This window comes from Acartia tonsa, chromosome 12 (assembly GCF_053477335.1).
Source record: "Acartia tonsa isolate MP-2025a chromosome 12, ASM5347733v1, whole genome shotgun sequence".
In the NCBI taxonomy this organism is placed as follows: domain Eukaryota; kingdom Metazoa; phylum Arthropoda; class Copepoda; order Calanoida; family Acartiidae; genus Acartia; species Acartia tonsa.
The window spans coordinates 46,296,123-46,308,009 of NC_137271.1; the positions used below are offsets into that span (position 1 = coordinate 46,296,123).

The 11,887-nt window shown below is 30.1% G+C and overlaps 1 protein-coding gene across 1 annotated transcript; it reads right to left on the reverse strand.

The window, feature by feature from the left end:
* Positions 1–6,501: 6,501 nt before the first annotated feature.
* Positions 6,502–10,676, reverse strand: LOC145333990 (lectin-like). The gene is made up of 7 exons (XM_080179262.1): positions 10,638–10,676; positions 8,527–8,581; positions 8,211–8,252; positions 7,703–7,831; positions 7,215–7,310; positions 6,840–6,904; positions 6,502–6,581 (listed from the first exon to the last, which is right to left on the reverse strand). Exons 2-7 carry the CDS (start codon positions 8,576–8,578, stop codon positions 6,504–6,506), a joined length of 462 nt encoding a protein of 153 aa, XP_080035388.1. The 5' UTR covers positions 8,579–8,581; positions 10,638–10,676; the 3' UTR covers positions 6,502–6,503.
* Positions 10,677–11,887: the final 1,211 nt, after the last annotated feature.

Below are 11,887 nucleotides of genomic sequence, written 5' to 3' on the forward strand. Positions count from 1 at the left end.
AAATTGTTAATGTTAAAATATGATTATAAAGAGTTATTCTCTCCTCTATTATTAAGTGATCCATTAATTTTTAGAGAACTTTGCCTTTAGTTGATGAAGTTAGGTTCAGAGGTAAAGGAACATTTGTAAAAAATACTTTATATAAAAATCTTTTTATTCTAGCGTAACGGACGGACGGACGTTACTTAGTTTGTCTATAAAGGAGCTTCGCTTCTATCTCTAATACAAAAAAGGTTATATTAACAAGTTAATTAGTACACAAGTTTAACAATATTAAATAAAATATCTACAAAATTAGGATGGGTCAAATGCGATAATACTAGATTCCTTCTATCTATATATTTTGGGGGGAGTAATAAACATTAATATCTTTAGAGTTAGGATGGGTTAAATGCGATGGGAATAGATTCCTTGCCTGTAAAATTTTTAAGGGAGGAATCAACAACACAATAGATATACAAAGTTAAAATTATTGATAACCTAAAATAGATAAATTTACAAGCACATTATTATTAGAGGGAGCGAAGCCATAATTACTATAGGTCTGTCCGCTACAGTATCCTAAGCAATACTCCAAAATGATTTTTTTAAAGCAAATTGTTTAATTTATGAAGTGATTCAATTTAAAAATTTCTTTCCTGGTGAAGTACCAAATCAATTCCTTCATCCCTGCTAAAAATTTGAAAAGTTGTACTAGGTTGGGGAGTGGGTGGGGGGGGGGGGCTTCACTGCCCTCCTGGGATACATTTGTTAACACAACTTCCTAGTTTTTTTTAGGGAGGGAGGGATATGGATTCTATATAAAAGAATTTTAACAGACAAGACTTAAGATAATATCCTTTTAAAAGCGAAGCTTTTCTATAATTATGGTCCGTCGGTCTGTCCGTCCAAACGTATATAACGATAAGCTTTTTTGAGTAATTTAAACATGTTGAAATTCATATTTTGTACGATGATTCCTATGACAGTTAGGTACGATTAAGAAAGCGTAGCAACTTTTTGTTACCATTCAAAACATTTTATTTTTAACCTTTAAATTGGTATTGGAAAAAAATCAATTCTTGGTATTTTAGTAAGAGTCTTAAAGTGTTATAAGACTGCAAATTAAGCATGAAGATCTACTTTTTATTGTTCAAATCTTTTTTTATTTGTGTCAAAGCTCTAACTCTTTTACACTATTTTTCTTTCTAACTGATTATTTTCAATAATAAGAGCTAAGTATCAATTGTAAAATTGATTATATGATGGTTTTTAGCTAAGATAAGTATGATGGCTGAAAAGCCAGGGATCTGAAGGGAACAATTACTGGCCCACAAATTCATGTACATCCCCGATGATGACACACATAATTACCCCTTCTGTAGATTAAAATTAGTAGTTGAAACATTTGGATACTCAACTAAATGAACTAACAAAAAGTCTCCAAGGTTTTTCAGCCAACAAATAAGAAGACGTTATTATAAAACTTTGGGGACTAGTGTAATAAAAACTCTAATGTAACAGTCCTCCCTCCCTGGTGAATAGCATAATGAAAGTGAGATAGAAAAGAGCAAAATGTTAGAAGATCCTTTATCCATTAAGTTTAGTGTCCAAACGTTTCAACCACTAATTGTAATCTACAGAAGAGGTAATTATGTGTATCATCATTGGGGATATACATAAATTTATCAGCCATTGTCTTATTCCTTTAGATGGGTGAATATCATAATGAAAGTAAGAGGAGAGCAAAGTGTTAGAAGATCCTTCATCTTTAATGAAAAGTTTATGAAAAATTGTTGGGCCCGTGTGGGAGATAAAGAAAAAACTTTTAATCAAAGATTTTGCAAACATGGATCATTTATTTACATTAAAAACAGTGTTAAAATTTAAAAAGCCTATAGGAAAAAAAGGGTAAATCATTATCCTGATTTTTTACACAGAGGCAGATTTGATACTCAATCTTTCTAAAGCATAAAAAATAAAAAAATGATAGCTTCATGAAAAAAGTAATTTTTATAAAAATTTGATTTAAAAAAGGGATTGTAGTACATTGAAAATGTGAGATAAAATAATATAATAAAGGAGGTAAGGTAAATGTTCTTCAAAGAAAAGTTACAATTTGACCACCAAAAGTTATATGAAAAACTTTTAATTAAGGTGAGCTACTAGTTAGATTTAGATAAAGCTTATTTTAAACTCACCATAAGGTCCCAGTACATCTAGTCAAAACTGTTTCTATTCTATGGTCTTTTATTCTAACCTAATAAGCCTTGGGTGGAGTGCTGTATTATGTTCTGTTCCATTAAGCAATGTCAATCCATAAGTGTTTGTTTAATGTTCATTTGTCCGTCTGTATGTTTGTTTACCTTTGCTCTTATGGTTGATGTCAGTCTTGTTTTTACCAATGATGAAGATACAAAGAGACTCCTAATATTATATACTAGCGGCTAGGCCCCTAGAGGCCTCTAGGGGCACTTGAGGAGGGGAGAGTCGTATTTGATAATCCAATTTATTATTTTACATTTGAAAAGAAAAAGTAAAATAAATTTGAGGGGGATTTTTTTTTTTGGGGGGGGGGATTTTTTCTAGGGGTGATTTCTCTTAGGAGGGTGGTGGTACCCTCTCCCAAAATAGATATAAACCTTCCCGGGACCTATGAGAAGTTACTCTGTTAAGGAGAACCCGATCGGTTCAGCGGTTAGCGAGATCCTTCGGTACAAACAAACAGACACACAGACAAAATTTTTTTTACTTTATTATAAGGAAGATTAGGATATCTGTTTAAGCTATTTTAAAGTTATAACTGAATTTAAGAAGATTTTACCATAGATGTATTATGCCAATTTTTTTGTTATTTATTAGGAAGGTAAGGGGCATTGGTAGGTTTTTACACTAGTCCCAAAAGTTTTCTTATTTGTTGTATAATTAAGGACTTTTAATTAAATTTTGATTGGTTGGTTTATTTAGAGCGCCAAATTAATCAAATACTAATTGTACTCTATATCATTGGGGATGTACATCAATTTATCTGCCATTGTCTTATCCCTTTAGATCCTTAACAATAAAATCATAAGCAAAAATATAATTAATGAGAAATATTCATAAAGAGAGAAGTAGCTAGTGCAATATCGTGTAAAATTGTAAGTAAGCTTCTAATCAAAAGCGATTATTAAGTCTAACTGTTATTAATGTTATGCGTTTAATTATACTATGCTTTTTGTCAATATTAAGAACAGTTAGACTTAATTATGGCTTTGGACTGAAAGCTTACTCACAATTTTATACAATATTGCACAAGCTACCTCTCCCAATTAGTTTAAGAACAAAATCTTGACAAAAATAGTGGAAAACATTACAAAATAGACAATAATACGAACATTTTCTTCCTTAAACATAAAAGGAAAACACAAAAAAAGGTTCAACACAATGAGAATGCTAGACTGAGAATCCAGGGAGGGAGGGTACATTGGGTTGTTTATTACAATGGTCCCCAAAGTTTTATAATAACGTTTTCTTGTTTGTTGGCTTAACAATTTGGGGACTATTGTATTTTGATTGGTTACTTCATTGTAAGTTAAGTGTCAAAACAATTCAACCACTAATTGTAAAATACAGAAGGATAAATCGTCATTGAGGATGTACATCAATTTATTGACCATTGTCTTATCCCTGTAAATATAGTACACAAACTTTTGTTAGAATTAACTAAATAGGCAATTTATATGCACTTCATTACAACAAAGCTACACACTACACACAATTTAAATCTCAACTTAATATCTTTCTATCTGTTTTAAAAAGCTAAGCTTTTCTATAATTATGGTTGGTCCATTCTTCAGTCATGATTACTATAACAGTTAAGTACGATCTAGGAAGCATAGTAACTCATAATTCATTTACTACGTTCATTAAAAACATACTTTACTTGTTTTAAACAACTTTTTGTATGATATAATTATCCTATTCTTCTAATTTTTAGAATAATGATTCATCGAATAACGAAGTACAATATTATAAGCGAGGTATCTCTATGATCAAACTCTAAGTAATATATAAAAAAAATTATGTTTATTAAGTTCTGACATACTACAAGATTTTTATTATTTGTCCTTCCTTCTGTAGAGCTAAGCCTTAATGGATGTTGTCATCCTTATTTTTATTGTTTGTAGTCTTTTCTAATTTTTAGTATTTTCCTGTTTTGTTTTGTTTATAAAATTTAAATAAAATTATCATAAAAAAGTAAAAATAGACTCTATCTAAAAAAATAATAACCTTAAACCACCCAAGGACCTATGTAAAGAATCCCCGAAATGAAGAACTTTATCTGTTTGGTAATTTTCTTTAGTAACGGACAAAAATAATCCCCTCCCTTTCTACTGTATGAACGAACTGAACAACAAATGAGATCCATGTTTTAGGAATCTATTTGTTGTAATTCCCTTTTTATTTAAAGGTAATTAAAATTTTCTTATCTACAATCAGTTTACATTAATTTTTCATTTTCACAAATACCAGCGGCTAGGGGCACTTGATTTTTCTTTCTTTCGGAGGATGGAGGTACCTTACCTCAAAATAGTTTTGAACCTTCCTAAGACCTATAAGATTCTACCATGCAGAGGAGAACCACATCGGTTAATCGGTTAGCAAGATCCTTTGTTTTACACCCAAAAGACAGAAACACACATATACTGTTACTATTATAACTATTATATTACAAACAGATAGACAGACAAAGATCCTAATACTTTATTATAGGAATGTTTATTTATATATTTGTCTAATAACCAATAATATATATGAAACAGGTTAAACTGTTAATTATATTGTTCAGCTGGGAATAATTCTACCACAGCGCATTGTCTTTATTACCTTATCTTATATATTAGTAAATCTGTCCGTCCGTCCATCATTGTGATTCCTCTAGTAGGTATGATTTAGAAAGCGTAGCTTCTCTATAATCTTTACTAGAAATTTAAAAAATGTTGATTTTTAACTTTTAACTCTGTAATCAAGCCCTAAGAAGTATGTCCTTAAACAATATCCTTTAATTAAGCAATTTGTCAACAAATTTACTTACAATTTTGTTTCGACTTTTATAAATTTATATTCTTGTTATTCAGTTCTGACAATCTACAAGTGTTAATGTTTGTTTGTCCTACCGTTACAGAGCTTTGCTTTTATGAATGTTGTCCTCCTTGTTTCAATACCCTCTATTGAATAAATACAAGCTAAAGTCAATTTTAGGATTAGTATATTTTTTAATGTGGGTAAATATTATATGGCCATATCATAATAACATATCATAATAATATAACAATCATTTACATATTATAGTGCAAGGAATATGTTAATATTCCATTAAAAAAAATATTACTTTTTGTTGTATTATTTATGTAATTTGACATTTTAAACTTTTAATTGTGAGATAAAACAGGGTGCCTTTTTTAATGGAACAAAAGTATTGCTTAATTTAAACCACTTACCGTTGATAGAATTAAAGATCAATTTTTAATTTTCTTCATTGATGTGGGACATTTTATCAGGAAAAAAACATTTCATAGTTTTCAACAGATTATGCTTTAAAAACTGGTTTTCCAAAGTGCCTAAATTTGAAAGATTAATAGACCAAGACCTATTCAAAGGGTGTGCAAAAATATGTATATTTTGTACAATTCAAATTGTGTGGCTTGTGTTATAGTATGAAAATGTATACTATTAGAATAACCATAAACTCTATTTTTTGGATATATACTAACCCTTCCTGTGCTACAAATAGTTTAGGAGCTACGTGGTAAAATGTTCAAACTAAAATAAAACTTTTTAAAATCCCTCTCACATTTTTCAACTACAAATAGCGCAAATATGATACATATATTTCCAAAAACTAGAGTTTATGACGATGCGCAACAATTTTATACTACTAACACAAGCCATGCAGTTTGAATTTTAAAAATATACCCATTTTTGCACATCCTTTGGATTGATCATAGTCCATTAATCTTCAAAATGAGGCACTTTAGAAAACCGGTTTTTAAGGCATAATTTGTTAAAAACAATAAAATGATTTTATACTGATACAAAATGTTCCATGTCAATGAAGAAAATGAAATATTGATTATTAATTTCTGAGAATGTTACGCAGGTTAAATTAAGCAATACTTTTGTTATATTAAAAAAGGCACCCTGTATTATCTCACAATTAAAAATTTAAACTCCCAAATTACATAAATAATACAACAAAAAGTAATCATTTTTTTAAATGAAACATTAACTTTTCATATGTAAAAGATATTAAAAAAAGGTAATATTTTTATTACCTTTTTATTATTGTAGCTGTGTTTAGTGCCCTAGGAAAATTGGGATGTATGTCATAGCAGAGGGCAAGAGAAAGGGAAATGGAAAAGAACCCCCTAGAAAGGAGATGGAGTATAGGATATTTCCTAACGTCAATAGAATAGGTAAGCCAAAAGCAGTGACATCTATCCCCATTTTGCTAGGGCACTATAGAGTCATAGACAGCTACTTCAGGGCTTTTGGCAACTAGCTGGTTTCTTTAGGTAACACCTGATATCATTCCACTTTCCATCCAGCTTTTTCGACGTCTAAATAATCAAAGTATTCAACAAGGCTTGAAAATTGAATTACAATAACAAATGTTAATCCTTATTTTAAAGTAACAGGATTCTTGTGTGTGTGTATCAAAGGATCTTGCTAAAAATTTAACTGATATGTTTCTCCTTTGCAAGGTAGCTTTTTATAGGCCCTAGGAATTCTTTTTTGTGGGAGGGTATAACAAACCTCCCAAGAGAAAAAGCCCCTAGGAGCGTAACTGGTAGTGAAATATAAAGAGAAATAATTACCCAAAGACAGTGTTCAATGCCACCTCCATTATTTGGTGCATGTTCCATCAAATTAGTATAGTTCCCTAAAATTAATGTTTCAAGTTTTTATTTTTTTAATATATTTTATAGAATATGGTAATTTCATTGATATAATCTAAATGATGTTTATAATTTTCTATATTTCCAGTAGGTAAATAATGATTTAAAAAGGCACGGATATTGGATGGAATGATGGATTTAAGATATAACTTAATATTAAATATTTGTCTTTCAACGTTAAAATATTTTTGATGATTTTTCTAGATAAATCAGGTTTGGGAAGAAATTGAGTTAGAAAAATTGAATTAAATGCCCGTTGTCCTATCCTTGTTGTATCTCTGAAAAAGGTCTTACAAGTAGATCCATCTTGCCAGGTAAATGGTCGATCATTCCCGTCCTTCATTATAGCTCCAAGCCATACATCAGTTTCATCAGTGGCATTCAACATACCTGAGATCATATTATTTTAAAGAAACAATAAGTTTTAAATTATATCTACAATACAAGGTCGAGCAATGTCTGTCTGTCTATCCATCTGAAGCTTAAGATCTTGGTAACCGCTGAATCGATTTGGCGAAAGGGCTCTATTCTTCAGAGAATATACTGGTCCTGTGGTTGTGTTAAGATAATTTCTTAAAAGAAAAAATATTCCCTCCAAAAATTTGTTTTCTTTTTATTGTAAGCAAAGCGTAACTGCTAAACCAATTGGGCTCTACTTTATAGGGTATATACCACCTGTTGGTTTTAAGCTATTTTCTGGGAGGTTGGTACTTCCCATCTCGTCTTTGAACCACTAGTAGGTTTATAATGTAGTATTATATAAACATGTAAACTATACTAACCAAATACAAATAAATTATCATTCTTATTTGATGCAGAAGCAATGGTTGCGTTCAAGTTTTCACATCGAATCATCGAATCAGTCCAATTCATTCGCTTCTCAAACTTGTTTATCATCATGTAACATTTTCCTATATTTTTTTTTAGAAATAGTTAATGATTTATGACAGAAAGGTAGCCAGTAACAATTCAATTTATTACAAAGTTTTATTTTAATAATGGACAATTTATATTTAGACTAGCGGGTACGCCCTAGAGGCCTCTGTAGAGGAGAGGGGAGTTAAATTTGATATTTTTTTAATTATTTTAGATTTAAAAAGAATAAGAAAAATTTGTGGGTCAATTTTAGTTATAGAAATAAATTATTTTTAAAAAAAAGTTAAAAACCTTCGGAGAAGCTTCCTTGTAAAGGAGAACCATAATTGTTGAGCGTTTAGCGAGACTCTTGGGTACAAAAAAACAGATAGACATCCTGTTACTTTATTGTAAGGATTAATAAAAACATTTTACCATTATTTGGATTTGGAATCCAATTCTCATCACAAGTAAGTCCTAAAACATTAAAAACAAGAGAGTCATTTTTTGTGTAATTCCGTAAAGTTGGGTGTTGGGTTATAGTCAAAGTGTTCTTATTTATAACCAGATGTATACATATATACATGAAATGGTCTATAATTAAGAACAGTTTGATTTAATAATAGCATTTGACTACAACCAAACACCTACCTTTACGGAATTACACAAGAAAATAACCCTCTTTTCAGATTGTTTGCTAGAAATTTTTATTTATATAAAATCTAAGAGTATCTTATTAATACTAGATTACCTTTGACCAAAGCAGGTGCCAAAAAGGCGAGATAGCACAAAAGAAAAATCATTTTCTAAAATATGATAATAGTTATTTCTCGCATCGTATTATAAACAGCTTTCCGCGGATATAGAATGTACAATTAAAAGATTAAAACTAGTTTTTTTATCCCCAGAGTGCCGACGGCACCGGCTAAAAAAACTGGTTTTAATCTTTTGATTGTACATTTTTATATTCGTAGAAAGCTGGATATAATACGATGCTAGACATCGTTTTTTTGTATGGATGAGAACCGGTTCCTCTCCACCGGATTTGAATGAATACGAGAAAATAAAATATTTGATTTATTACATAGCATTTAAAAAAAAGATAAATATTTTTTAAATATACAACTATTATTTTTGTCTAATTGGTATTTTTAAGAAATAAAGCAAGTTTGAGTTCGAAGGTTTTTTGTAGTAGCGTAATCTTCTCAAAATAAATTGCCTAGTAAGTGCAGTCAATAATTTTTTTTTGGTAGAAAACTAGTGCAGCTACTGTAAAAAAGGTAGTTAAATAATAATTAGTTTATGAAAAAAAAAATTTATGGTAAAAGATCCATCTAAATCACATTTGAAGTTCAAAAATTTGCTTAGAGTAAAATTTTCATTTCGAAGACGACATTATTATATTTATAATATACGCAGCATTTATAACAACTTTAAAATCATCGTTACGTGACAACCAGTGGACCAATTTTAGATTGGTCAACGGATTTGAATTTATTACTATTTTTTTTGCCACCTTGGACGACAAAATCGGCCAAGGAATAGCCGGCTATGGTATTTTTAAACTTTACTTCTATTTTATGCAATTATTATCATGTCTACAACTTTAAAATCATTGTTATGCGACAACCAGTGAACCGATTTTAGATTGGTCAACGGATTTGAATTTTGAAGTCTAGCCAAAGTTAGAGAAATTTTGGCTTGCCACCTTGGTCGACTAAATCGGCCAAGGAATAGCCGGCTACGGTATTTTTAAACTTTACTTCTAATTTATGCAATTATTATCATGTCTACAACTTTAAAATCATCGTTACGCAACAACCAGTGGACCGATTTTAGATTGGTCAACGGATTTGAATTTATTACGACCAGGACTATTTTTTTGCCACCTTAGACAACTAAATCGGCCGAGGAATAGCCGAATACGATATTTTTAAACTAAACATGAAGAAAATGTGGGCCGAAGTCGGCCGATTTCCGGCCGGCCGATAACAAAAACAGCTTGCTAATACTGTTCCAATTTGGTTACACTTTTAAGGGAAGGTTTATAAATGTCTTAGGGTTGGTTTTAGGCTTTGTTCCTGACCTCTATCAGACTCCCCAATAGGATAAGGATCAAACAACTAATATTCTAATATTATAGCTTCTAAAATCCTTATTTCTGAACCGATTTTAAAAAAATAAAGATCTAGCAGCACAGTTATGGGACCTGGAAAACAATTAAAGCAATCGTTATATGCGTGGATTGAATCATAACAAAGATATTAAAAACCGCATGAAGATTTAGGGTTGGCAGAGTTATAAAATTTCAAAAAAAAATTTAGATCAAGGATATAAACTTTTCAGATAATTGGCAATTAAAATCCTTATTTGTATCATAAAAGGTAATAGCTGCACCATCATTCCAAATGTTATAGCCATTTTAGAGAATATTGACTGCACTTATTGCCTAGGAAAATATGTGTTTAAAGCATAATATAAATGTACTAGAAAAAAATGTATGTGAAATTGTTGTAAAACTTCTTAAACACAGGAGGCTGTTTAGGACATACTTACATGTGTACCTTGTTGTAATTGAAATGAGTAAAAATTGTTGTTAAACAAGTAAAAAAGCAATGTTCGTTAAATAGACAGACGGACTTTCTTATCATGATCAAAATGTTGCTACGCTTCCTAAAACATACCTAGCTGTTTTAGGAATCATCATGCAAAGTTTTAAACGGAAGAGCCAATTTTAACATGTTTGAATAACCAAAATAATAAAAGAAAGGCTTTGTTTTGAAATTATATTAAAAGCTTTCATTTTAAAAATAAAATACAACGCAATTATCTAAGCAATCTAATACAAAAATTATTACTTACCAATCAACTGTATAGCTGAAGAGAAAATGTTAAGATTTCTACGTTGTATTTACTATTTAAAGATGTAAACAGATGCAAAAATAAAATAAAAGTATTATGCATTATCATCAAATTACTTTAAACTATATTTGAGAACCTATAATTATTTTTAATAATTTTACGTTACATTCTAGAAAACTAGGATGACAACATTCATTAAAGTGAAGCTAGGAAACGGTTAGACAAACGATTATTAACTCTTAATACTTTCATTTTAAGGAATTGATTATAGAGGTGCTTTGCTTATTGTAATTGTACCTTGTTGTAATAGGAACCATATTTTTTTTAAATAGATGAATAGGACAATTTTATCATACAATATTTAGTTCGGTCTCTTATAGAGCTAGAAATTCGCAGAGAGAGAAAGAGGGCTGTTTATTACACTAGTTCCCATAGTTTTATAATAATGTTTTCTTCTTTGTTGAATTAACTACTTTGGGGACTTTTGTTTAATTTTCGTGAAGTAGAGTGTTTAAACCTTTCAACCTCTAATTGTAATCTAAAGAACGGGTAAATTTTGTGGATCATTATTGGGGATGTATATCACTTTATCGGCCATTGTCTTATTCCTGAGAAATTTGTGTGAGGTTTCCATCTTTTATAACAAATTTTCCATTATAAAGGAGTCAAAGTCATACTTTGCTTACTTCGCACCTTTATTTTGCAACATTTGTATTATGTCCTTTTTTACCTAAAGCTTAAAATAACTATAGTTTTTCATGCTAAAAGAATTTTTTTCAGGAAATGTTAATTTGTAGGTAAATGGGATAATATAATTATTGGGCTGTTTAATTTGGTCTTTGAGCACTAGAACCAATGCAATATTTATTTTATAAACTTTTGGCAATGAATATAAAACACATGGATATTTTGAGAGATTCTTACGTACCTTGATTAAATGTGTTTTTTTTCAAGCTGGCTATTATGACAATACCCAATACCTCCACACCCATTTACCCTTTCCCCTTCCTTGACCTTAGAGAAACATATTGACCAATATCTGATAATAATGTTAGGATAAAATAAACAATATATTTACGCTATACATATATGTTGCTAGAGTAGCTCCTAAAACTCTAGGGTTTAGTCAGGTATGTAAAGGGATAAGACAATGGCTTATAAATTAAAATACATCCTCAATGATAATACACAAAAAACTCCTTGTGTAGGTTACTATGATTTGATTAAAAATTTGGACACTCAACTTAATG